The 27,069-nt window shown below is 37.3% G+C and overlaps 2 protein-coding genes across 4 annotated transcripts in view; both read left to right on the forward strand.

Annotated features, from left to right (window-relative positions):
• Positions 1-449: 449 nt before the first annotated feature.
• Positions 450-26,384, forward strand: TRDMT1 (tRNA aspartic acid methyltransferase 1). 2 transcript variants are annotated; one of them, XM_026686208.2, is made up of 11 exons: positions 450-750; positions 6,509-6,618; positions 10,935-11,011; positions 11,850-11,921; positions 13,877-13,942; positions 15,458-15,527; positions 16,769-16,852; positions 17,914-18,272; positions 20,000-20,057; positions 23,578-23,707; positions 25,665-26,384. In XM_026686208.2, exons 1-11 carry the CDS (start codon positions 684-686, stop codon positions 25,775-25,777), a joined length of 1,206 nt encoding a protein of 401 aa, XP_026541993.1. In that variant the 5' UTR covers positions 450-683; the 3' UTR covers positions 25,778-26,384. The 2 variants fall into 2 exon arrangements, with proteins under 2 accessions (XP_026541993.1, XP_087801428.1); XM_087945302.1 differs by lacking the exons at positions 23,578-23,707; positions 25,665-26,384 and adding an exon at positions 22,885-23,568.
• The window catches only part of CUBN (cubilin), a 90,914-nt gene continuing 89,580 nt past the window's right edge, over positions 25,736-27,069 (forward strand). The window contains exon 1 of one of the 2 annotated variants that reach the window (XM_087945301.1): positions 25,736-25,865. The gene's annotated coding sequence lies outside the window, so the exon portion shown is untranslated. The remainder of the gene's footprint in view (positions 25,866-27,069) is intronic. The other variant, XM_087945300.1, reaches the window with a different exon arrangement.

The raw sequence follows: 27,069 nt of genomic DNA on the forward strand, positions 1-27,069 counted from the left end.
GGGCTTTCACTTGTTATGAATGACACTGAAAACAGGGCACATTTCTTTTCTGCTTTCTTTCAGAAAGAAGCTGCAGGCAATTTACATGCACTCCAGTTAATGAGCAGGCAGCCCTTTATCTCCTTTTCAGTTGTCCTTGTCCATTTCTCAACTTTTTTTTTCTTGGCACACCAAATAATGGTTCATCCAATCATAAAAGACCTGCTTCTTTTTAGTTTTACCCAGTCTTATCCAGGGATTTCCCTGCATCTAATTAAAGGCAAATACACTTTTCCATAATGAGATCTTCTTCTTCTTCTTTTAATCCCCACCTTGGAAATCTTAACTAAGGAGATTCCTCAGTTTTTCATATGTTGGATCCTAAATGGTCCGAAAGGAGAGCTTCCCCGATTGGTTGTGCTTTTTTATTATATAAATATTTATTATATAAATATATTTATAAATACAGGAGCGGAGTTGGCCAGGCAGCGAATCGGTAAAGGATGCAAACAGAAGCGTCGACCAACCTTTCAACCGCCTGCGGGGATTTCCAAATCGCCAACAACGCAGTCGCTCTTGCCCGGTGAGATCAAGCTCTGTCGGAGAGACCGAATAGGAACGAAAAAGCAGCGGAACAAAAGATAGTATACCGCGCGCGGCCGACCGGATGCAGTTCGGGGTTGCTTCTGCTGAAAGTGAGGACTATGTCGCCTCGGCTGCGAGTATTGGAGTTGTATAGCGGGGTCGGAGGGATGCACTATGCGCTGAAGGGTAGGTTTATCCTCCGATCAGCACAGGTATTCGAGTCCCGCCTCCTAGGCACGCTTTTCATGGCTTGGCTTCCAGGTGGGGAAGGACACCTGCTGTTTCAGGCTAAACTATAGGAACCAGTACATTGCAGAAAATGTATCTTATGCTTAATCCAGAGGGTCATGGGCGTTTAAACATTAGCCGTTCACTAGTAACCGATTTTATGCTCTGAAAAGATAATGCCAGCTGTTGCTTTGACTGCACATTTCTGACTTTTTGAATTCCTGTCTTTTTACACCAAGTGTTGATTTCTGGCAACTGCCTGGAGAGGTCCTTGCAATTTTCTTGATAAAATTTAGAAGTGGATTGTCATGCTCTCTGATTCACATGGAGGAACAGCTGCCTGAGCAGCTCAGAATCCTGAAAGGCTCCAAAGTGGCCACTCCTCTCACCTGGCTACAGCATGTGAATTCTGGAAGTTGAAATCCATTCCTCTTAACATTGCTGAGACTAAGAAAAAAAATATTCTGGGTCTCTTTGGCCATCCTTTGTTTTGGCTGTTAGAGAGTGGCACTTGACAGCTAAAATTTTCTTTTAGGTTTCAAAAAGGAATCCGAAGAATGATCTTATGGAATGCAAACAGTATGCCAAATAATTGGAGGGAATAAATCAACAATCATCACATTTTGATAGGATCCCTGTTTTATCTTTTGAACAGTCTGCTGCTGTCCTCAGCTGATCTGGAAGCAAGTGCTTTTTAGGAAGCTGGGAAATAAGGGCAGGAATCCCTCTTATGAGGAGTGGTGAAGGACTTATGTTTGCAGTGAGGGTAGAGGGAGCAGCAAGAATGAAGGTAGGGCATACATAGATTGTCATGGTGGGAGGTAATGAGGCATCTGCCCTGGAATTGTTGAGACAATATAGAAGAAGAAAAGATCCCTTCCTTATCCCATGGAAGTAACAAGAGTAGCAATTAGAAACTTCAGACCTGTGTAAGGACAGTTACTGTCATTGCTTTATTTCAATGTGGGACTTCTGTTGGGGTGACAGTTTTAGAGTGTGAGGAAAGCCTATAGCCAAGAGGGTTGGCAAGCTCTCTTTCCTGAGAGTTTAGTCTGCAAAACTCTCAGGAAGAAAAACCCCACCTTGATATTTTGAAAACATTTTAATGCTTTGCTTTCTGGGCTCATTTTAGGAATGCAGGAAATTGCCTTTCAAGTACTCAGTTGGTTTAGCCTATTGTCTACTTTGGCAGCTAGAAGCAACCACTGAGTTTTTGAGAGAGGTGACCATCTGCTGCTTGTCTTGTTACAGAACATCACTTGGGGATACTTAAGTGGTTCTTCATGCACAGCATGATAAATCACATCTATCTATCTGGATCTCAGTTCTTACTCTCTAGACAGACTTCCCCAGCCTGGTAGCTCTCTGAACTGTCAGACCTGCAATTCTTTTAAAATTTTCACCTATTTTAAAAAGATGCATGATGGTGTCTGAATGCCTTTTTGCTATTAAGTGCTGATAATGTAGCCCTATTTGTTATAAATTAAGTGATTGCTGAAACATTTAATACACCAAAAAGTGTACTGGAATTCTCTTTATAATTATTTTGATAAAGTTTATAGATTAAACTAGGTGAATTAATTTGTTTGCATGTTGAGAAATTATGTAATCTCTGTAATCACCAAATGTTCATCTGGATCTTTTGTGCTTGGTGTGGTTGTATGTTTATGCAAACAACAAAAAAGAACTCAAATATTTATACTTTTACTGTGACAAAAAGTCTGTTAAAAAGTATGGTTTGATAATAAAGATTTTAAACTAATTGCTTTAGACCACTTCATATGTTTAATAGAATACAAGCTGTACTAAAGAAATATGCAGATATATTATTAAAATATAATTGATTAATTGAATCTGAGCAGATCAATAACTTTAATATACATTAGCTCCTCTCATGTATGTATATATGAATGTGTGTGTGTATGTGTATACACACACATATACTGTAGATACATACACATTGAACTTTCGCTCAATTCATCAAAAGGTTATAAGTTGCAAAAACCAAGGTATTATGTCATAAAATAATTAACAATTATAAAATCTGTAAATCAACTTTTTTTACATCACATTCTCATCCTCTCCTTCTATCCTCCTTTCTGCTCAGGTTTCATAGTGCTGTTAACTGATCTGTTAAATTGTTGTAGTTTTTTTCTCTTAACCTTCAAAATACATATACTAAAAAATGGCCATAACACTTAACATACATATACATATTGAGGGACCATTGACAAATTCATGGCACATTGTATTTGGATGGACCAATAAACTAAAGAAAGACTGTGCATTGTCATTTAGTCAAGAATAGTCAACTTGATCTTCTTCCTAGTATATTCCCACAGAGTCAGCTAATACTCAACTTGATGTACCATTCCTGTAGACTACAATAGTCTATAGGAATTGTAGTCTATGCTAATTAGAAGATACTAGTGCATGCATTTTAGTGTACTGTATAAATTCAAAGTCAGTCATAATGTGTTTTGTTGAGTGAATTCAATTATTGTAGTTTGTAAACTATAATTTATATAGTATGAATCCAGCAAAATATGGCTTATTTAATAAACCATAGTTAACCAAATGACTGAGCATATGTTGTACGCTTAATTTGTTTGATGAAGCTGCTTTGTTAACCACACTAGATGTCAGTGTTAATTGGCGTTGATTATCCTTAAACAAAGTAGTCTGCAGTCAAAGAATACTTAGTTGAATGTGGATAACCTCAAATTTTAAACAAAGTTAGATCTTGTTAGTATTTGGATGGGAGACCACCAGGAGATCTCAAAGCTGGGAATTAGACTAGAAAACTACAAAAAAATATATTGGAAAAGGTGCCAAATCTTGTATATAATGTTGACACAAAAACTTCATGGATATGTTTGTAAAATCACCGAAAGTAAAGCGTGGCACAAAAGAAAATTTACCTTAATACAAGTAGGAAGTATGATTACGGTCATTTGTCTACAATGTACAATGTATTTATCTTAAAACTATCTAATGTCTACTTATTTCTGGTAAAGTATATATAGCATAGAGAAACTATACAAAATTTCTTGAATGTGCACAACTTCATCAGTTTAATGTTCTTCCAATTTTTAATCTTAATTATAAGTAGATCTTATGACTCTATAAGCACAGGCCAATTAACCATTACTTATTTCCAAAATAAAAAATATTAGTTTATTTGGGCACCTGGGTCTGATCCTGCTTTGGAGGAAGCCTTAAACAAACATGTGTACATACATTGGATGAGATCTCTAAAGGAGCACTGATGTTTACTTTGGAGGTGCTGCCTGCTGTGCTTCCTCCATCTCTTGATGGTACCAGCAGGTAACACAACCAGGCAGAAGATAGGCTGAAATACAGGATCATCCACCCTGCTAAAGGGCTGGTAGGCCTTGATATATATCATACCTTGCATCAATTCTGATTATCCTTTGGGCCACCCTGCAACTTGCATCTGATACTGGGTCACACTCTGCTTGGGAATAGGACTCCTATTGCTATTAGAGCCACAAATGACTAACATTGAAAAGCAGAATGTTGCTAAAGTACATGCTTAATCCCCCAAATAACCCAAAATCCCCCCCTGCAAGGTACTGCAAGGCTAAAGAAAAGTCACATTTAACTTCCTTTGGGTCCAAGGCTGGAGGGAAGTTTCCTCTGGACCAATACACCTCTGTGGGTTCAGGTTCAAAGAGGGTGACATTCTTGTCTGGGCTGCTGACAGGAAGACTATCTGATCATAATCCTCTGAACTGTGACAAAGACTGTTCAGCATTATTCATCCCCAGCCAGATGACCCATGATGTAAAAATCACTGTGCCCCCACCTTGAAAAACAATCCTTTTGTCACTTGATCAGTAGCCCTTGGCTTGAGTTTCCTTCTGACCCAATTGGTGCACAGGGGTGTTGGAAGAAATATCCTTCTGGGTTCAGTTCCAAGTGGGGGGAAAAGACACTGGAAACATGGAGGCTGTTTGGAAGGTTTAATATCGACCACATGGCCTGGAGCTCCAGAGTGAAAAGGAAGGATGATCACATGCTTCAAGGTGAAGGAGGAGATCAAGAAAAAGGGACTGAAGTGCTGAGAATGCCTGGGTTTTATACCCTCTGTTGGGATTTTAATTTGAGCTTGTATTCTGATTGGTTGTCAGACTCCCAGGGGCAACTCTGTAGGCCAGGGGTCCCCAACCACGGTCCATGCGGACCGGTGCGGTCCATGGAACAAGTCCTACCGGGCCGCTGATTTGCTGGGCGCCGCCATCTTTTTTGATGAAAAAGTGCTTCCGGTGAGCTTTTCCGGGTAGAAAGCTCACCAGAAGCACTTTTTATCAAAAAAGATAAGCGTCATCAACGCTCGATGAGCTTTTCCAGGTAGAAAGCCATTTCTACCCGGAAAAGCTCACGAGCGCTACGCCGCCATCTTTTGATGAAAAAGTGCTTCCGGTGACCTCACCGGAAGCACTTTTTCATCAAAAAGATGGCGGTGCCAGCTAATGCCGGTACCGGGCCGCGCCATAAAAAAGGTTGGGGATACCGGGCCGCAGCATAAGAAAGGTTGGGGATCACTGCTGTAGGCTGTCCTGAGTTCCAGGCTTGGTTGAGCCTTGCTGGATGATGCACTGAAAGGGCTTTTGAGCAATTGCTATAGCTTTACCTGGAGATCCTTGTTATGTAAAGTATTCTGGCCCAGGCCTTAATGGCCCACCCATTAACAAAGGTGGGGGTGAGATTAACAAAGGTGGGGGTAAGTTTCTGCTTCTGAGTTTCTATACTTTTTAGGGGAAATATTCTGCCTTTTTAATATTTCCTAGGCTATTTCAATTTTCTAGGAGAGGAGTGGGTGCTAACTTCCTACAGGGGGAATACACTACATATGACTAGTTAAGCTGTTGGGGCTGGCAGCTGAAAAGCCAGTAACAAAACACATTGACTGCATGTAACAAATAAGCATGTATATATCTAAGGAGAATTAGTTTGGTGTAGTGGTTAAAATATCAGAGCAGAAACCTGGGTGACCTTAAGCCAGTCACTTCTTCTCAGTCTTAAGAAGCAGGAATGGCAAGCCATTTCTGAAAAATTTGCCAAGAATGATCAAAGGACATATCCAAGTAATCTCTAAGAATCAGACATAACTGAATAGGGTGGGAAAGGAGAATAGTTTGGGCCTGACTTGTAAGTGAAGGACATTATCATTTTATGTTCTAAAAAGGTTGTATTGAAAAAGAAAGAAATATTAATGTCCTTTTCTCATTCCCTTTTAATCATCAACCCCATTATACTGAATTAAGGCTAAAACACAAATGCTCAAAGAAGCATTCTTGAATTAAAATATGATGAAGAGTTTGGAGGGAAGCAGAAGCAGTCAGAACAATGATTTCCCATTCCAACCTCACTGACTTTTTCAAACCAGTTGATAAACAGAAGCAAATTCCATAGAGACCCACTGGCTTCAAAAGAATAAGGTCTTCAATCTGCAATTGCCTCCATGACCTTGAAAATCTTGAAGCTCAAGTGTTTGGGCAGTTGACTGAGGAGAATAAAAAGGGATTGGTTAAAGTTTTCAGTAGTTGCAAAATAAATAAGTTGTGACTGTTTCCTTTTCTAGAAGAGCTTTACTGAGATATAAATTACCCAATTGCACTTATTTGTTTGTTTACATCACTGCTCCACAACTGATGCCTCTTATTCTGTTTGTCCTCTCCTGGAATTTTAGCAAGTGGAATACCTGCAGAAGTTGTGGCAGCTGTTGATGTGAATACGGTGGCCAATGAAGTTTATGCACACAATTTTTCTATGACACCACTGTGGTCAAAAACAATTGAGGTAAGTGAAACAATCATTTGAAATCCTTATACATTTATCTGTTTACATGTTGATGAAGCCATACTGTTTGATACTATGCTAAATAAGCAACTAATTTGTCCCCGTCCCCCCAATTTCTTATTTTATTTCTCTTGCTTTGTAAATGAGGTTGAAGAAGATTCACACTGCTGTCCCAATTAAAACAAATGGCTGGTTTCACAGAGCAGGTTGTGCTAAAATGTGATTTGCTTGTTTATGGCTTAACAAGTCATAAGGGTTCTTTCACTCAGGGTTACAACCCCCTGGCCACCAGGAGCAATTTAGTAGGGATGGGGATTGTTCTTTAAACTTGATCAGACTTCCAAAGGCAACGAGTTTGCTCTGGGTTTTGCAATTTTGAAACTACATTTGAGAATACCTACAATAGTTTAAAGATCTATAACTAAAAATAAGTAATCTGTCCTTTGTTTTATTCATGGGGACAAATTCAGTTATTATTTAGGAGATCATTGAATCTCCAAGTTTGGCTTAATGTACTGAATAAAAACTAATTGTGAATCATAGTCTAACACAAGGGTCTTCAACCTTGACAACTTTAAGACTTGTGGACTGCAACTCCCAGAATTCCTCAGCCAGCTTTGCTCAGCCTGCTTTGCCAATTTTAAGACTTGTGGACTTCTGGGAGTTGAAGTCCACAAGTCTTAAAGTTGCCAAGGTTGGAGACCCCTGGCTAGCATATTGCATGACCCTAGCCAGTTTAGGTTCACTCCAGAAAGCCTGATTAAGCAAACCAAAGCAAATAGATAGATAGATAGATAGATAGATAGATAGATAGATAGATAGATAGATAGATAGATAGATAGATAGAATAGTGTGATTGGACACACAAGGAATTTGTCTTTGGTGCATGTGCTCTCAGTGTACATAAAGGGGAAAAATGCCCCACCCCTAAAGGTTCAGTCCATAGGCAGGAATGATTTATGCAACCTGTTAAGACATTCAAAAACTACAAGGATTTATTGAAAAAGGCCATATTAGTGCATTTTGGCAACTATAGTGATTCAGGAACAAGCCTGTCTATTGAAGCTATGTTCATTCAGGCTCATATATGTTTCTTTCCCACTCTTTGCCTTGGCTCTTCTTTTGAATGTTTTTATACCAATATACTGAAAATATTACACTATAAAATATAATAAAAGAATAGGCAACATGATAGGTAAAATAAGAACAATGATCAAAAAAGGTCCCTAAAGCAGTTTATATAGGGGTTAGATAGGGGTGGGATTCAAATTTTTTAACAACCGGTTCTATGGGCGTGGCTTAGGTGGTGGCCGTGGCTTGATGGTCATGTGACTGGGTGGACATGGCTTGGTGGTCATGTTATTAGCTGGGCGTGGTCAACTCAATATCACTCACATTGAGGCACGCATCTTCTTGCCTGGCCTCTCATGACTGTGGGGATGCTGCAACAGTTCTAAGTGTGAAAAATGGTCATAAGTCACTTTTTTCAGTGCCATTGTAACTTTGAGGAGGGGGAAAAAACTCCAGAGAAGTTCCTGAGACAGGAAGTCTAGTCCTGCCAAGAATGTAATAAGAGTTAACAGAGAGGCAGTTTCTGTAAGCAACCCCAGAATGTTTCCTTCCTGCCTTCCTTACAGGATTAGGCCAGTAATTTCTTCTAACAACTGGTTCTCTGAACTGCTTAGAATGTTAACAACCGGTTCTAGCAAGTAGGTCCGAACTGGTAGAATCCCACCCCTGGGGTTAGATACACACAACCAGTTCGGTGATTGTGTGCTTTGCGTGCGTGAACAGCTTTCTAAAAACTCTTTTTTTTTTAAAACAAATTTTATTAGTTTTTACAAAACAATACACAAACAAACAAAGCATGATAACATAGAAGATCTTTTCTAAAAAAAACCAATAGAACATACAGAATAATTCCAAATTATAATATATATATTTACGTTATCTGTTCAACTTCGTATCTTATCCCAACTTCTCTTTATTTCTCCCTTTCATTCTATTATTCAAATTATATTTCTTGCTAATTAAAATTTTATTGCTTTTCAAGAACAATACACAGACAAACAAAACGTAGAACATAAAAACATAAAACATCTTTTCTGAAAGTTGCTTGATCCCGGGTTAAAACTCTTCGTACAGACACAAATTCAAAAATCATATTCATTTTATATACCATTCCATATCTTATTACCATTTTCAATTTTCTATATAGCTTCTTCCCTCTTTTATCTTTCTTAATTTTATTTTATTTATCTCATCTCAGTTCAAATCATAATACTTATCATTCTTTGTCTGTTCTATTTCCAGCTATCCATTCATCTTTTCTCTTTAAACAAACTTCTCCTGTACACTGATTGGAGTATGACACCTTTAACTCTTTCCCCTAACTTAATAACACTTAATATAACACTTAACTTATATTGGGATTCTGTTTAGTACATTCTAAAATTACACAATGTATTTTATAAAAAAAAACAAAAACATATTTATAATTATATAAGACCACTATCAATGCCATTAAAAAACTAATCATACATATTAATACTCATTTATATCTTAAGCATTTTATTCTAAATACACATATAAAAACACAATCTTATGTACCTTACAGAATCCCTTTTTCAATTAAATTTACCCATTGTCTCTAAATAAATTTTGTTTCTTTAAATCTTGCTTCCCACCATTAAGGCTTCTCATCCCTTCCTTTCTCTCTTGCTTATTCTTCTCCTTACCCTTTTTTACCCTTTGTCTCTCCTCCTCCCTTTTCTTCTTCTGCTTCCCCCCTTTCTGTTGTTTTCTAACCTTGTATCCACCTTTCACCTCATTTTTCTCTTTTTTGGTTGTTTTTTCAAGCCTTACAATCCCCTTTTTCTTTTCCTCTTTCTCCTCCTCCCCAAATAGAATCATTTGTTCATCAAAGATGGCTTCTTCTTTGTCCCAGTCGTCCTTCTGCGCAGTCAATTTTTCATAAGTACATACCGCCATTTCTAGAAATTGAAAAAGAGTGCCCAAAGTATCTTTCCCATCTCGTTCTTCTTTTTTATATTTTTGATATTCAATTTTTAATTCATCCACCAGCGATGCAATTGTAAAGAGAAATTTTTTTTCCCCAAAACAACCACTCGAGTGCTTTTAATCAAAAATAATTCCCAAGAGTTCCAAAGTCACCAAAGAGTCCAAATAAGCTATTTCTTTTAATACTTTTTTCTTTCTTCCATTTCTCTTTCTGGGGTTGCTGTTTGATCAAAAAGTTCCAATTAAAATATATCTTTTAGAAGTCTTATTAATATTCAATAGCTCTTTAAAATTCTAGGCAATCTCCTCCTTGTTTAAATTCTGTTCCAATTTTTTTTCCTCTCCCTTCCCACTTACAGCAAAAAGATTTTCCTTTAAGCGTTCAGGAATCCATACCTCCAATGTGAGTTTTCCGATTTTTCTTAAAGTTCTATCGCTGTCACGTTCGGAAGGAGAGTGAAAAAAAAAAAAGTTTTTCCTTTAATTTCCATTCGCCGCTTGACATTCTGGAAAGCGATGTATCTTTAATAAGCTTTAAATTCAGGGTACTTTCACTGTTACTTTGTCCCGGTCAGCAAAGATCACTTTCATTTCTTGACAGCTCCTCCTGCACTTTCTTTTCCGGCTGAGCTCTTCTATGTGGCGGCCATTGCTGACCGCCGCTCAGCTGCCTTTGGAAAAGGGGGTTTAGCCGGCTAGGGAAGAGAGGTGTGATGTCTCTTGACCCCGCCAGACCCCCCCTGTCTTCGCCACCTTCTACGGAGGTGGCTTAGCCCCGAAGCCAAATGGCTCGGGGCACTCGGGCAGTGAACACAGGCAGAAACCGCGCACAGTTGCGGATTCCTGCCTGCTCCGAAGCGCTGCAGACCGGAAATCCCTAAAAACTCTTATCTACTTTGTTACTAATGGGGAGCAACACAGCTAAGAAGCGGCAATCTACCCTGCAGTGCAAATCAGCTGAGAAGATATAGGTAAGTACAGCGCAGGGGTGGCGGGTGGGCCCACATCATCGCCGGAGCGACCCGGTTCTCTGCCAGCTGATCTTCGGAACTAGGGGTTCATCTGAACCGGTCCAAACCAGTAGAATCCCACCCCTGAGTTTATGTAAGTTCAAAAGACCAAAGAAACAAGGGAAAAGATGGTGACTCCAGTATAAGTTCTTAAAGTTTACCTTGCAGCTTGTTATAAGAAGCAAGAAAAGAAGACGTTGAAATAGTCCAGTTTCCTTCTCTCTCTGCAACCCTAAGGGTATCCTGCATATACCCTTATGTTTCATTAATCTCCTCTTTCTTTAGGGAATAACACTGAAAGAATTCAACAGCTTATCTTTTGATATGATTTTGATGAGTCCTCCTTGTCAGCCCTTTACAAGGTATTTACCATTATTTTCTTTTGGGGTGTTTTTCTCAACTTTTCAATGTAGACTGAGGCAGAGTCCTCAGTCAAATGCTGGCCCAAAGCTGGTTTTGGTGCCTGTCGTGTGGTCTCTCCTCTCCTAGTGCAGCACCTTAACTGCTACACTAAATTTGGCTCTTATTCTAGTTCTGTTAAACTCATATATTGATGTTCTGGTTAATAAAAAAAACCAGCCAGCTAAAATGGAAAAAGTGGAATGATTTTGTAGTAAAATTGTTTTTATGTAACATATTTGCATTTAATGAACATCATGATATCCTTCATTTCATATGAGCTGTGGTTAGAGTGTAGTACTGCAGGCTACTTCTGCTGACTGCTGGCTGCCTGCAATTTGGAGTTCAAATCCTACCAGGCTCAAGGTTGACACAGCCTTCCATTCTTCTGAGGTGGTGGGTAAAATGAAGACCCAGATTGATGGGAACAAGATGCCGACTCTGTAAACTACTTAGAGAGGGCTGTAAAGCATGGTAAAGCAGTATATAAGTGCTATTGCTATTGCTATTTCCATTATGAATGGATCTTCATTTCCACTCACTAGAGCCCTTTGTATGGATCTATGAAAGAGCATTAGTGTTGCAGCTCTCAGGCTACTGAACTAGTTCTCATCTAACATCACAGTTTGAGCTAAAGATTCTCAACATATATGCAATTGGACATCCAAATTCTGATTCAGCTCAAATAGTTGCTGTTAAGAAAATATTTTTAGAAGCAGAAGTATGAATTCTTCTCATTTTGTGCACAGAAATTAAACATATTGGCTTTTTAAATTTTACATCTTCACTTCCTCCCCACAGAATTGGTCGGCAAGGTGATATTTCTGACCCTAGGAGCAAAAGTTTTCTCTATATTTTAGATATTCTTCCAAAGTAAGTATTCAGAGTAACTGTTGTCCTCTAATATTACTGGGTAAGATTCCTGATGCCATTATGTCTAGATTTTAAAGACTATATCACTTTCCATCAGTTATAGTTTTGCACAATTTTATGGATCATAGATTTATATTCTTACAGAGTTGTCTAAGAAAACATGTTAAAAAGAACATAAAATTTTTTATTTTCTGATTAAATATTGAATATGAGAAATAGACACATAAAATCATCATGTTTTAAGAATTACAGTTTTATGCTGAGCCTGTATAGGTGCAATCTTTGCCTCTTCCTGTCTTCTTCTTGGAAAATAGAATATGGCATATGAATTTAAGTTAATTTGCCAATACAGCATTTGATTCTATTTATCTGGTCTTTTTAGTACCTATGAGCAAGATTGATACAGATTGGAAAGAGTTGTTCTCTATCATAGTCTACTGTATTTCTATTATACACATTCAATATATTGTTACAATAAATTATCAAATATAGCATATTGGTAGCTATCTTGATAACATATCTTCTATAATATGCTTGATAGCCAGCATGATATATACATGATGTTGGATTGTTTTAGGTTCTATCCAGTGATGGCAAAGCTATGATACATATGTGCGTCATGACATGTAATTTGTGACATGCCTAGAAGCCGGATTAGAATATGGTGTATTGCTGTGCAACCATTGGACCCTCTGGAAATTGTGCGAGACGATCTAAATTATAAAAGAACATCCTTGCATGTTTTTCAGAGCCTCCAAAGGCTATATGAGAGCATGACCCTCTAGCACAATTTCCAGAAGGTCCAGAGTCTTCACCACATTCTCATGTGGCTTCAACAGCTTCCAAAAAGTGGGAGAAGGTCTTGTGTGATTGGGAGAATCCAGAGATTTCTGTGTAATTTTTGGAGACTCCAGACATGAAGACTGTGGTGTGTTCTCACATGATCTCCCAATTTTCTGGAAGTCATGTGAGAAGGTTCTGCCATCACATGTCCTTTAGAGCCTCTAAAATGGCATGAGGACATATTTTTCTGCTCTTGGAGGCTGCAAGGATATGCAAGAGCATTTTTCAAAGTTTCTAGGCCTTGTTCAAATCAAAACTGCTTGGATAGGGATTTTTTTTCTGAGAGACAAAGATAAATTGAAAAATATTTATATTTATTCATTTGTTCGTTTGTTTACTTAATGTGCCACCCATTTCACCAGTCAAAGTGACTTTGTTATAAATTATTTCTCCCTCCCGCCCCCACTTCATGTGTGTGACACACTAGCAGAGTCCAATTAATTGTTTTCTGACACACTGAGCCCAAAATCTTTGCCATCATGAAAATCTAGTCTGACCCAAAGTCACCGAGACTCATGGGTGATTTACAGCCAGTCACTTTTGCCTACTCTAACCTATGTCTCAGGGTGCTTTATTAATTTCAACTATATTTCCATGCTTTCAAGAAAATCATTTCATTGAAAATGTTTTTTTTATTTAAAAAATATCTAACATGCTCATATCTCTATTCCACAAATAAAATGTCTATGTTAAAACACTTCACATGCTGACTATTTAATTATAGTTCCTTTTTCAACTCAGATGTATGATTAAGGAAATAACAAAAAAACATTTTTGTTTCTTCTATGCTTGGAACAGTCTAGCTTGAATGTATTGCATTATCTGGAATTTTTAAAAATGCATTTAATCTTTCTTGACCATATGTCTCAGTGAAACAGCAGTTTCAGTTTTAAACTGCTAAATTCTGAGACCTGGTCTTACCCAATTCTTGTCTCCTAGTGAGATAAAAGTTAATACATTTCTGATTGATTTATTTAACCTGTTGCCAGTAATTTCTGTTTTTTAATTGAAACAATGAGATTTAATCTTAGGGTAAGATGAAAAGTAACTAAGCTTAATGTTTACTTTGTTGTTCATACTTATAACTAAAGTTTAAATAAATTGTTTTGCAGGCTTACAAGGCTGCCAAAATATTTACTTTTAGAAAATGTCAAAGGTTTTGAAACATCTTCTGCCAGGTATATAAGAATTAAACATTAATGCCAATTTTTACTTTGTTGGCAAAAGAGTAAGGAACTAATAAAATTATACAATGGGTATGTTCAGACTGGAAAAAATGTAACATTGCCAATATTTGGAACATGGAAATTAACACATAATACCTTATTGTGTTTAAAAAATAATAAAAATTCATATAACTGAAGTTGCAAGATTAAACTGTTTTTAGATTAGATGTAGGGATAGTAAGGCTATATTTATATATTATATATTTAGAATTAATATTTCTATTGGAAAATTTGACGGCATCTTAGCTTTATATTTTAAGACTAGTCACTTAAAAAGGTAAGAGATTTTGTGTTTAACTTAAAACACTAACTTCTGCTTAGCAGAGTGAGGAAAAACTGCAGAGACTCCATCTGTTCCTTGCTCTCCTTTTCTACAAGTATTGAAATACTTATTTCAGGATAAATAGGATGGGCAACTAATTTTCATGAAGGTTGTACATTTCCCAGCCCAAATAACTAAGCTGAATTAATATTTTATGTTTTTCTGTAGCTTAGTGCTGTTGGAATCTCAGTCATGATTCATGAGTGTTTTATGAACTAAGATAACTGTATCTTATTGTAAAGCAAGGGTCTTCAAACTTGGCAAGTTTAAGACTTGTGGATTTCAACTCCCAGAATTCCTGAGCTAACATGCCTGGAGGAGGAATTCTGGGAGTTGAAGTCCACAAGTCTTAAAGCTGTCAAGTGTGAAGGCCCCTGTTGTAAAGGTATTAATTATACTATCAGAATCCAATAATTATGACAGTAGTAAAGAAAATGTACCATATTTTTCGGTGTATAAGATACACTCCCCCACCCCAAAAGTGAGTGGAAATGTCTGTGCATCTTATACAGCCAATGTTACTGAAGCTCTGTCCACCTGCCGGCCCCCACCCTTCGGCCTCTGCCTCCCAGCAATTTGCCTCCTTGCAGCAAACAGCCTGGTCAGCTTCAGCACAGCCTGATTAGCATAAGCTGCTGATTGTCGGTTGGATCAGTGTCCCAACGATCAGCTATTTCAGGCTGAAGGGATTGCCATCGCCTATTGCCATCTCCGTGCACCCCATTTTTGGCCTCCACATCCCGTTCTGATCCCCACTGCTTGGAACGGGCTGAAAATGGGATACATGGAGGCCAAAAATGGGGCGTGCGGAGGCCAAAAACGGAATGCGGAGGCCGAAAATGGGGCACGCAGAGGCAGCAATAGGCAATGGAAATCCCTGTAGCCTGAAACAGCTGATTGTCGGAGGCCAATCCAACTGACGATCAGCTGTTTCTGCTAAATCAGGATGTGCTATTTGCTGATTGCTACAAGGAGGCAAATTGCTGGGAGGCAGAGGCAGATTTTTTTTTCTTGTTTTCCTGCCCATAAGCTAGATGCATCTTATACTTCAGAGCATCTTATACTCCAAAAAATATGGTATTTAAACAACTTTGGATATTCATAACAGTGGAATTAATGTTTTTGTTTTATTTTCATACTACCAGGGATGAACTTATACGAACACTAAAAAAGTGTGGCTTTACATATCAAGAATTTCTGTTGTCTCCAACTTATGTGAGTAATGGCATTGTTAAAATTAGTTCAGTTCAAAATTTTCCTGTAGATTCACTTACTTTTGAGTGGTGCTGATTGTTACATATTGTTTCTGAGACTAAAATGATTCTATTATTATTCCATCAAAATTGAATTCTGCCTGTTTTCTCAGAGATGTTGATGTAGAAACATTTCTTGGAGTAAAAGAGCAACAGAGACAAATGTCGGAATTCTTTCTCATTGACCATACTGGTCAGAGTTGAAATCTAAAACAATAAGATCACCAAATTATATATACTTGGTTGCCGTATTTGAAATGAGAATGTTGGGAATCAGGAAGTATACTGATGGAAGGATTTGAGAGAAAGTTTGTTGTCAACAGATTATGATAACACAATCCAGTTATGTTTATATAATGAAATGGCATTTGTGTCTCAAACTAAAATACTTCACTATTTTGAGAGGAAGAGGGAAAAGTTATCTGTGTGTGAGAGAAAGAGAAATAGAAAGGAGAAGGGGAGGCAGGAGAAAAAGGATACATCCAATTTGTGGTGAGAAAGAAAGGGATGATTGAGTTAAGGAAAATAAAAAAATCTTGAAAATAGCAGTCTTGTAAAGAGATTTGGACTTCATGCATATATATGAACCTATCCTTTCCAATGCAGGCACTTATTCACCACATATTCCCAAACAAAGCAGGAAAGTTTTGCTTTCTCTTCCTTTATTGTGATGCAGATGACTGCTTCTCTGTTGTGATTGGTGAAAATTCAGTCTTTTTCAGAGTCCCTGGAAAGAGAGGGAGGCATTTACTTCTTCCCTTCCAGCCACCTTGCTTCTGAATGATGTTTTTCTTCACTGCTAACAGTCAAGGAGAGAAATGAACCAGGAATTTTTAAGCAGAAAAGAGGGAATTAAGGCCACAGGATTGCCTGTGTTGCTTTTCTTTTGAATTTAATCTGAAATATATTTCACAAGTATGGACATAGTGATTGGTGTGATGAACTTCCACAGAGAGATATTATGCCAGTTCTACCATTTTGTTATTGTAAGTCCTGAAATTTTGATAACTCAACCATTGTTCTGATAATCTTAACCAGGAGTGTCAATCTCACGTCATCATGGTGGCATTGTGTGTCATATTGGGACTTTTCCCCCCTTCACTAAACTGGGCATGGCCTGCATGTGACGAATCCGGCCCATGGGCCAGGAGTTTGACAACCCTGATCTAAACCATTGATATTTACTGAGTTGCTTACTTACAGATTGGGATTCCAAACTCAAGATTGAGGTACTTCCTGATTGCAAGACTCCATTCAGAGCCCTTTTCTTTTCTAGCACCTGGGAAGGTGAGACTACCTTTTCATCATTTATCACAAAAGCTACTGGTTGCAGTAATCTCAAAATTACAGTAATCTGTGAATGGAAATTTTAAAATGTTCCAGGGATATTTTATTGAAATGTGCTAAGCTGTTTAAAGAAATGAGAGAACATTGCATCTTGAAGGTGAATAATATCATGCAGACTGCTAATATGTACCTATCAAAAAAGGATTATAGTCAAGCATGTTGCTTTTCACTTATGTTGGAATTGCAATTTTCAGAAATCCCTGCAGAAGAAATGATTAAAGAGAACAGCATGCAAATTTGAGGTTCACAATTGCTTTTTCCTATTCATTTGTGTTGTATTAAATTGCTATTTAATTTGATATGAATGCACGGATTGTTCTTTCTGTAGGAATCTCCTGTTAGAAGGCATTTGGAATGATTTTTTTTCCAGAAAAGTAGTTGAAACTGTTTTAATGGAGCAATCAAACTTAGTTGTTACGAGCATATTGAAACATTGTACAAGTCAAAACCCAGTTTTGGAATTTTTACCACATGGTAATGGAGTCAGGGAGAGGTGCATTGAGCCATGTTTCACAGACAAATATAATGTTGAATTTAGCTGTATTTAGTAAGAGGAGAAATTCAGGTATTTTATTTACAAGGCTTCTTGCATTGAGTAGCTTGCATTTAAGGCCAGTTGTGGTTGGAATAGAGGTAGTTAGGGGTGTGGGTGCCTAGTTTTGAGTGATGTTGGATTGGATGAGGTGGGGTTGGATGCAGCGTTGTGGGTTGTGTGACTTTCTTTTGATGCAATCAGCTCTGTAGAATATTTCATTTGTCTTGTTGAATAAAGTACAGTTTGCTAAGTTCACACATTGCTCTAAGCAGTCTGTTATGACTTGCAACCATAGTGCTTGGTGCATAAAATGCACTAGACCCCAAAACCAAACAAATCACGAGAGAGCAGTGCATGGACCTGATCTGCATATGTTGTCATCCTTGCTAAAATAATATTGGAAATTTCCTTTGAATGTTTGTGAATATAATACTTTATCATTTGTTGCACATTTTTCTTCAAACAGATTTTGACTGATTTCCCAAGCCAGGAAACAGAGAATTCAAAGACATGTAAGGTTGCTGAAACTGTGGCAGAAGCTAGTTCTCAAGGACTTATGAAAGACCTCAGTTCTTGTCATGATGCTAATGGCAAGCAGTGCCTAGAGAAAGGGGAGTTTCTGTATAAACTTGAAACAGAGTCAGAATTGGAAAGAAAACAGCAGTGGGACAATAATCTGTCTTTACAGATGCTCAAAACTTTTCTCCAAGACGGTAAAGAAGAACTGAGTCAGTACTTCTTACCATTGAAGTCCTTGCTACGTTATGCTCTCCTCTTAGATATTGTCAAACCCACTTGCAGAAGATCTACATGTTTCACAAAAGGGTAAGATCCTCTGAATGAACCTGTTAATTCATTTGATAGTTTTTAATAAAAATGTTTTCTTTGCATCGTCTTTTTTAAAAATGTAGTCAATAAATCAAAGCACAGTTCTCCTAAATTCATTTATCCCAATCATTTAAAAGACATGCCAAGAAGAAGATTCGCAAAGGAGATTGACATATTTAATGATCTTTCCCAAGAATCGTCTATGTCTCATAAAAGAAAAGCTCTGTGGGTAGCTATTGGCAAAGATAACTGTTGTTTCATTTCATTACAGTGTTTCAGGACAATGAAGTAAGGGTAGGGAACCGAATCAGTAAAGGGTGGGAAACAAGACTTGGATTCTGTCCACTTAAATTCTCCAGATGCCCAGGAGAAGATCAGACAGCATCATGGTTGAAGAATCCCTCTTTGAAGACAACTCCTTGCTGCTTTCTTTGGCATCCATTTGTATGTGGTTTAAAGGCTGTTCAGCCTTGGAGATTTACCAATGAATTTTGTGAAATGGTTTGCAGGGGATTGCAACTAATAAATAATTGAGAAAAACAGATATGCAGTGTTGACCATCAAGCAACTTTTCATTACTATGGCAAATATGATTCAGGATGATTTTGATTCCTTTTTTTCTGTGAAATACTATTACTTTTGTATTCCAAGCCAATCTTGTAATATATAGTACATTTTACCTGCAGTTTCTGTCCTCACAAAGTGTGCCATACAGCGGAGAGATGCAGCCTCCTTTAGAGGTCCAACTCCTTTTTTCTCTCTCTTCACCCTATGACTATACAGAACAATAATTTAAACTTGCCTAGCTTTCTTTGTCTCCTTTACTGGAATCAGTGTTTGGCTCAATCTACAGTTCCTCTCTCTCTCTCTCTCCCATGTCAGCTTTTATTTTTTTGTGGGGGTATGTTTGGTTCTGTTTCCTTGATAACTGTTTCTCAGGTTCTTCTTGTCCTATAATTAACAGTAAATAACAGTCTGCAAGAAACTGCTGCATAAACGTGTTTATGCAAAAAACCCACAGTGGCTCCAGAAAAAGGATACCATTATTTTTACTGTTTCTTTCTCAAATATCACTGAACCCAGTATTGTATACATTAGTGCTGTGTACATCTGGAAAATGATTTGCAAGAAGTGTTTTGACTTTGCAAGAGCACATCATGATTCTGCTGTTCATTAAAGCAGTCTTTATTTTTTTCATGCTTTGACAGCTTACAAAAATGTACCACTTCTTGAAGAGTCATAATAACCTTTGAGTCACTCCTTCAAAGAAAGCCTGGCTGTTTTAAAGTTCAATACGTTTGTGGTCCTGAAAAGTTCAAATAACTTCTTCCACATTATTTTCAAAGCAGGCACAACCATGGGATGTATAATTGGAAAAGTTGTGGGCAGATTTATATGCTGAGTAATTTGTATGGATGCAATTGAAAACAATGAATCCAATATGCCAATAATGCACACATATCTCATTTGCAGTTCATCAATATTAAACCATGTTGATGCAGAAAAAAATATTGATAAGGGATTTGAGCCTTCCATAGTAGCCATATAAAGAGAGCATTTGATTTTATTTATGACCAAACTGGTTGAGATTGTATTCCCTGGACTACTTTAAGTTGGTGTTCAGTTAGATGCTTTTATAAGTCATTTGCAAACACAACCTCTCTACTCATCAATGGTGCAAATCTCAGAAGAATTGTAATGTATCACTCTTAATTGATTTGAAGGTATGGACACTATGTAGAAGGAACTGGTTCCGTGTTACAGATGGCAGAGGATATTCAGGTACAGTAGAACTCTTTATATTTATTTAATTTATATTGCTGCCTCTTTGCCCATGGTGACTTGTGGCAGCTTACACAATGTAAAAACATATTTAAAACAAAAAATAAAAATAAAAAACAATAAAAACTAACAAAAAGAATCAAATAAATTAGTAAAGTAGAATAGAACAAAATTTGGAAAAAAAATTAAAAAAAACCAACTCCCAACCCCTGCCCCGATGACAGCAGATCACACTAGCCATTTGATGGGCTCCATCCCTCTCTGGATTCCCCAGGCCACTGGCAAAACCAGATCTTCAGTGCCTTTCGGAAGAATGCTAGGGTGGGGGCCATTCTAATCTGGGGGGAATGAAATTCCAGAGAAAGGGAGCCACCACGGAAAAGGCCCTTCTTCTGGGTCCCACCAGGTGTTTCTCCCTCGGGTGGGACCCACAACATTCCCTGCCTCCTCACTGTAATGGGTCGAGTAGATGTGACCGGCAAGAGACATTCCCTTGGACAACCCAGATCCAAGCCATGAAGGACAATCAGCACCTTGAATTGCATCCAGAAACAAATTGGTAACCAATGCATCTCCTGCAGGAAAGGTGACACATGTGCACACCAGAGTCTGCACAAAACCATGCAGGCCACTGCATTTTGCACCAACTGGAGCTTCCAGATGCTCTCCAAGGGCAGCCCCAATTCCCACCCCCTGCCCCAGAGCGCTTTGCAATAATCAAGATGGGAAGTGACCGGGCATGAGTGACTGTGAGTAGGGACTGTTGGTCCAGGAAAGGATGTAACTGGTGCACAACCCGCAGTTGCACAAAGGCCCTCCTGGCCATGACCGCCACCTTCTCTTTGAACAGGAGTTGTGAGTCCAGGAAAACCCCTAGATTATGCACAGAGTCTGTTTGGGGTAGTGCCATCCCATCCAAGACTAAAGGTGGTAATTCTCCCTGAGCCAATGAACCCCAAACCCAAAGCGACTCCGTCTTGCAAGGGTTTAGTTTCATGGTGATATATATTCATAGTTATACCATATATATTCATGGTTTAATTTTATGGTGCAGCGTCTTGGCTTTAGTTAATTTAAAAAAAGATAGAAGTAAAGCTATCAGCAGGAAAATCATATTGAATCTCATACATGTTGCTTGACAACTAGGACTCAAGCTTCGGTGTATTATTTGTACTTTTTATAAATATATTTAAGTATATATTAATATCCTATGGAATAATTATAGGCGGTTCAAATATTTCAAAACCATTCAGATTTCTGAAAAATGTGTGTAGATAGTCGTCAGAACATAAACGCTCATTTGGCAACTGTTCAAACGTATGATGGCACTGAACAAGGTTTTTTTTAATGATTCGGCTTCTGGGTTCTGGCTGCCACATTCTCCCCATGATCACATGATCTGTGCAGTCCTGATTGCAACATTGAAGTGAGGTTGGAGCAGAATATTAATTCCCATTAAAGAAGCTGTGCTAATGATTTGGCTTGAAAATGCATAATTGCAGCAGGAGTATAGTATCTTCCCTTTGAGCGGAAAAATGAGGTCCTCATTTAACAATCCACACAATCCTCTCTTAATGTCTACTACCGCTGCACCATAGAGAGCATTTTAACATACTGCACATCTGTATGGTTTGCCAATTGCACAGTGGCAGATAGAAAAGCACTCCAGAGGGTTAATGTCATTGCCCAGAAGATCATTGGTTGCCCTCTTCCCTCTTTGGAAGAGCTTTATAGCTCCCGCTGCCTTAAGAAAGTTCAAAACATCCTCAAAGATCCATCTCATCCCGGGAACCCTTTTTTTTGAACTGTTACCATTTAGCAGATGGTACAGACTAATAAAAACCAAGAACAAATAGACTGAAAAACAGCTTCTATCCCAGGGCAATAGCTCTTTTCAATTCTGCTGTATAGTGCAGTGTTGGTGTGGTGTCGGGGGTTTCCGGTTCAATGTGTGAAGGGTGAAGGATGTGTGTTTGTGTTTATTTTCATGATCATGGTCATGATGTGCACTGAAGATGGTGTTTGATTTTGTTGTACAAGGTGCAGTGACAATAAAGTAAAGTAAACTAAACTAATGATGGCAGTTGAGCCTTCTGGAATTGCTGTCAGTTAGCTATTAATCATGTGATGATGTGCTTTATATCTATTGTTTAGAAATGGCAATTCCAGTCCCAATTGATATTGTAACCTGAGGAATACCTGTAAAACTAGTAATGAATTTGAGTGAGAAGGAAAAATTGGTTAATAAAAATTGACTATACAAAGAAATATGTATTTGAAAAGGCTTCTTTAGTTTTTCAGATTTGCATAGGCAGTGATTTTGAAATATTGTCATTATATTTTTATTTTTTTCTATACCACTCATTGACTTTTCTAGAAGGTTTTATTCCTATGATATCATTAATGTAAAGTATATCTTTTAATGTTAATAGTGCAGCTTCAATATGAAATTATCTGCAAAGTTAGTTTTCTTTTTTTAACAAAAAGTTTCAAAATCAGACTATGAAAACAAAACTGATAAAGAAAACTGCACTTGCATATTAACGTGCATGAATCACTAATAAATAAAAGCCAACTATGCATTTTAGAAATAAAATAGCATTAATAGAATCAAATAGAGGTATAAGTTATACAAAGATGGCAGTGAAAACTAAATCTGCAATGAATGAATTACAAATCAGAGGTGGACAACCTGCCCCTCTCCAAATGTTACATGATTACATTTCCCAGTATCATTTATCAGTAACTTAGCATTAGAAGAAAGTCATTTGTTTACTTCATTCTTCCCATATTAAAAAATGCAAATGTTGTTATTTGTATTGTGCAGCTGGGTCTCAGGTTATTTGTCTTTGCTTTTGTCATACCCATACGGAGTGTCAAACTCAAGGCCCCAGGGCTGATCTGGCCCACGGGATGCTGAGATCTGGCCCGCGGGGCTACCCTGGAAACAGCAAATGCCTCCTGAGCTCCATTTTTGGCTGCAAAGACCTCCTGCAATCCTCTGCCAGCAAAAACAGAGGAAATATCCCTCCCGAGCTCCGTTTTCACTGGCAGAGCTCTCGGGCCACCACAAGCACCTTCGAGATGAGTGACATTGAGCTGTCCATGCCCACCCTGGCCACTCACCCTGGCTCCTCAAGGTCAAACACAACTCTGAAGCAGCCCTCAATGAAATTGAGTTTGACACCCCTGCCCTAAAGTCATAGGGAACCAGATCAGAAGAGACCACAGAGAAGTGAAATGGGCAAAAGATTACCAGGCCACAGTTCCTCAAGCTATGTCTCTTGTGTGCATGCGTCTTGATGTTATGGGCAGTGTTTGTGGCTTGAAGCTGCTTCCATCTGTCAAAAAGCATCAGGTCCTGCAGATATCCCTGACCTAGACAGACTGTTTCAGCTCTATTCTGCTAGGATTATGGAGCCTTGCAAATCATATGATGGATGGTGAAATAGTGGATGAAAATAAGAATGCAATTCTTTAGTCATACATCATGAACAATTTGCCAAACCCTTTTCTACAGCTTGAATCCGTATTTAAATCCTTTGATGATTTGTCTGAAGATGAAAAGCTTAAAAATCTATCAATGCTTCAACTGAGGTATTTTACTCCAAGAGAAATAGCAAATCTGCATGGATTTCCCCCTGAATTTGGTATGTGTTTGGTATTTCTTAAATACAGCTATATGTAATATTTAGAAATGTGTACACTCAATCTACACAAAGCTCAATGAAAATGCTTACTGTATGGGCTACTACACAGACCTGCAAAATTGCATCCAAGCAGAGAATAATTTTCCTTTGCTTCCATTCACAAACTTGTTTTTCACACACCTCACATTCTCTTGCAGTAACAGAATTGTTTGTTTCTTCCATGCTACCAATAATTTTTAGCTTGAAAGTTGCAATATATGACAATCATTGGCAATTTCTAGGCATTGCAATTTCCTACCTACTGTTAATGTATACAGAGATAGTGAGAAAGTGCAAACTTTTTGTCATCATTTAAAACTTATAATTTTTTAAAATAAATCCAAGTTCTGTTCTATGTAAAGCTGAACTCAAGTATAGGGGTATTTTGTAATCAAAAATTCTTGGATTATAGGGAAGTATATTGTATATAGTATGCTATAAATTCTTCAACAGGCAAAAGACTTATTGAGCTTATTCTAAGTTGTTTGTCCTTATGAACTTTGAATATAATACATTTCTTCTAATGTGACCACAGATTTTAGATTCTGATTTGTAGTACATTATAAAATGTACATAATGGTCCACATGTTCTCTGTGTTTTAATTGTTTTTATATGTGAAAGAAGCACTTAAAAGAGGCAGTCATATACTCTTCCAATTGTTTTATTTTCATTAATAAAATCAGTCTCCTAAGGCTGCTGAAATAACATTGTTATGCTCAATTACGATGTCCATGCATCTGTGGCTAACTTTCAGAAAGATGACATCAGATTATTCAGAAAATGCTTCTACTGCTAATGTTTTTTCCCCAAGGCTAGCTTAGCCTTCTTCAACCTGGTGCACTTAAAATATGCATGGCTCATGCAAGCAGAGCATTATACAGATAATGGTCAGATACATCAGGAAGGCATTAAATTGAATAATGGCTGGGTCAGAATAGAAATGTAGAGAGATGTTGACACACAGGCTTGAGACAGATTTTTCTCTTTTCCAAGTGACAGATTTTGTAGAGCATACCATTTAGTACTGAGGTCATGCTGGAATCCAATTTCTCCACAGTTCAGTGGACATGAATGTAACCAGGAGGGAAAACACTTTAAATGAGGGGGTGGGGAATCATTGCTAAATGGTAGTGAAAAGGCCAGAAAGACAAGATGTTCCCTAAAATAGCAAATTTCTTAAAAGAACCACACTTTACCATGCCAAAGAATAATGCTGAATGTTTAGTGGATTAAATATCATGAAATAATCATGCTTGGTCAGAGTAATCCATATTTCATGGTTCTGATACTATTTGTATTGACAGTTATAAATACCAGGAATTATTAAAACTAAAAACCATGCAGTTCTTTCAGTTGAAGGGTTTTTCCACATTTCTGATAATGTTGTAAATTATAGAGAATACCAAGAAAATAGAATGTTTGCAGTGCAGTTCTGTATCTTTATGAAAAGCTCAAGATATTCCCAACTGAAGCTCAATTCCTATATAAAAACAACAGTGCAGTTTTCTTGGGAACAGTACAGTGGTTTGTCTTTGCTTTCTTCTGTAATATGTATTTGGATTGATTGGTTGGTTTCCCAGTCTAGTCTATAATCCTGGTGGTCTCCCCTCAAAATAGTAAGCAGATTAGCTCTTCTTAGTTTCCAAGCCACAGTTTTGCTGCTTTCTGCTGAGATGACATATGTTCACTCAGAGGCAATTAATGTTGAGTTCAGTGATTGTGCTCTCAAGTCAAAGAAGACTGCAGTTCTGTACTCACACCTTACAATATAAGTTGTTGAAGTTAACTATCTATTTATGATTAAGTCTTTCAGTGTCAAAATAATAGCAATAACTATTAATTGCCTTTGGAATTAAGATATTTTCATATTGCTGAAAAAAATAATAAGTTTTCTCTTTTAAATTTTTTTTGTTTTAGATTTTCCTGCAAATATTGCCATAAAACAGTGTTACCGTCTACTTGGAAACAGCCTCAGCGTATTTGTGGTTGCTAAATTAATTTCATTTCTCGCTGACCCTATCAATAAGTGACAATTGTTCAAGTGAACTTTCTTGGGCCATTATACTGCATCAGAATATAGATTTCTTTCTTGGAAGAGGATTGAATCTGATTACTATGGTATATTTGTATGCATCTTTGTTTATAAAATAAATAATTGTCAAATGTGTATCTGTTTTACCATTTGTGAAAATTGAGGGTCTTACTGAAAGTCCTATGTTAGTATTTTAATTTATAAATACTGGATCCTGAATTTTGAAAAAAAATAGAAATGTATATGTCATTTTAAATCTTAAACCCCGCTCAGTGGTGGAATATAAATGTTTTTAAATAAAAATTTTAGAGCAAATATTAAATTGCTTTTAATGCCTTGAAAACAGCTTTTTTATTTTTCATATCGCTTTATCACTGTTTCTCCCAATGAAATTCTAGAATTGTAGTTTCAGGATAATTTCTATGCTGAATCCAAACTGCAATTTTCAGGTTTCTTCAGGGAAAAGAGTAATTGATAAAGATGCAACTCAACTTACTTTTTGTGGAGTAAATCTATGTATCATAAAGTCTCTGCATATCAAATTCCCTAAGTTCAATTAATAGCATCTGCAATGATAAAAATAAAAAGCAGGCTTTTCAATCTCAGTATTTATGTTTAAAGTAAAGCACAAATACCTTCTGGCCTAAACACAGATTTACTGGTAGATCCAGTGTTTCATTATTACTAATATATGTGCCTCTTATGGAACTCAGAATAATGACAACTACAAAAATAACCTTTCAGTAATAAAAAAAAATCTAAATTGCCATAGTTTTTAGAGAAAAAACAGAACATCTTATGATCGAGATTTAAAAATTGATATTTATAAAGCATGATTAGATTATAGGAAATAACCATTTGTTTAGGTACACGGTTACTAAATAAATTGAATCTGGCTTTCTATATTCTTATAACCCTGATTTTTATTTTATTTATTTATTTTTGTCAATTGCTTACAAGATAATAGGTATAAGTAAAAATATAGTTATGAATAAATGGATACATATAAGAAAAAAAAAAAGAAACAATAGGACAGGGACGGTAGGCACGTTGGTGTGCTTATGCACGCCCCCTACTGACCTCTTAGGAAAGGGGTGAGGTCAATAGTAGACAGTCTAAGGTTAAAGTTTTTGGAGTTTGGGGAAGAAACCACAGAGTCAAGTAGAGTATTCCAAACATTGACCACTCTGTTGCTGAAGTCGTATTTCCTGCAATCAAGTTTGGCGCAATTAACCTTGAGTTTGTATCTATTGTTTGCTCTTGTGTTGTTATGGTTGAAGCTGAAGTATT

This window comes from Notechis scutatus, chromosome Z (genome assembly GCF_049901735.1).
Source record: "Notechis scutatus isolate UNSWTSFEM ecotype Mainland chromosome Z, rNotScu1.2, whole genome shotgun sequence".
Taxonomy (NCBI): Eukaryota; Metazoa; Chordata; class Lepidosauria; order Squamata; family Elapidae; genus Notechis; species Notechis scutatus.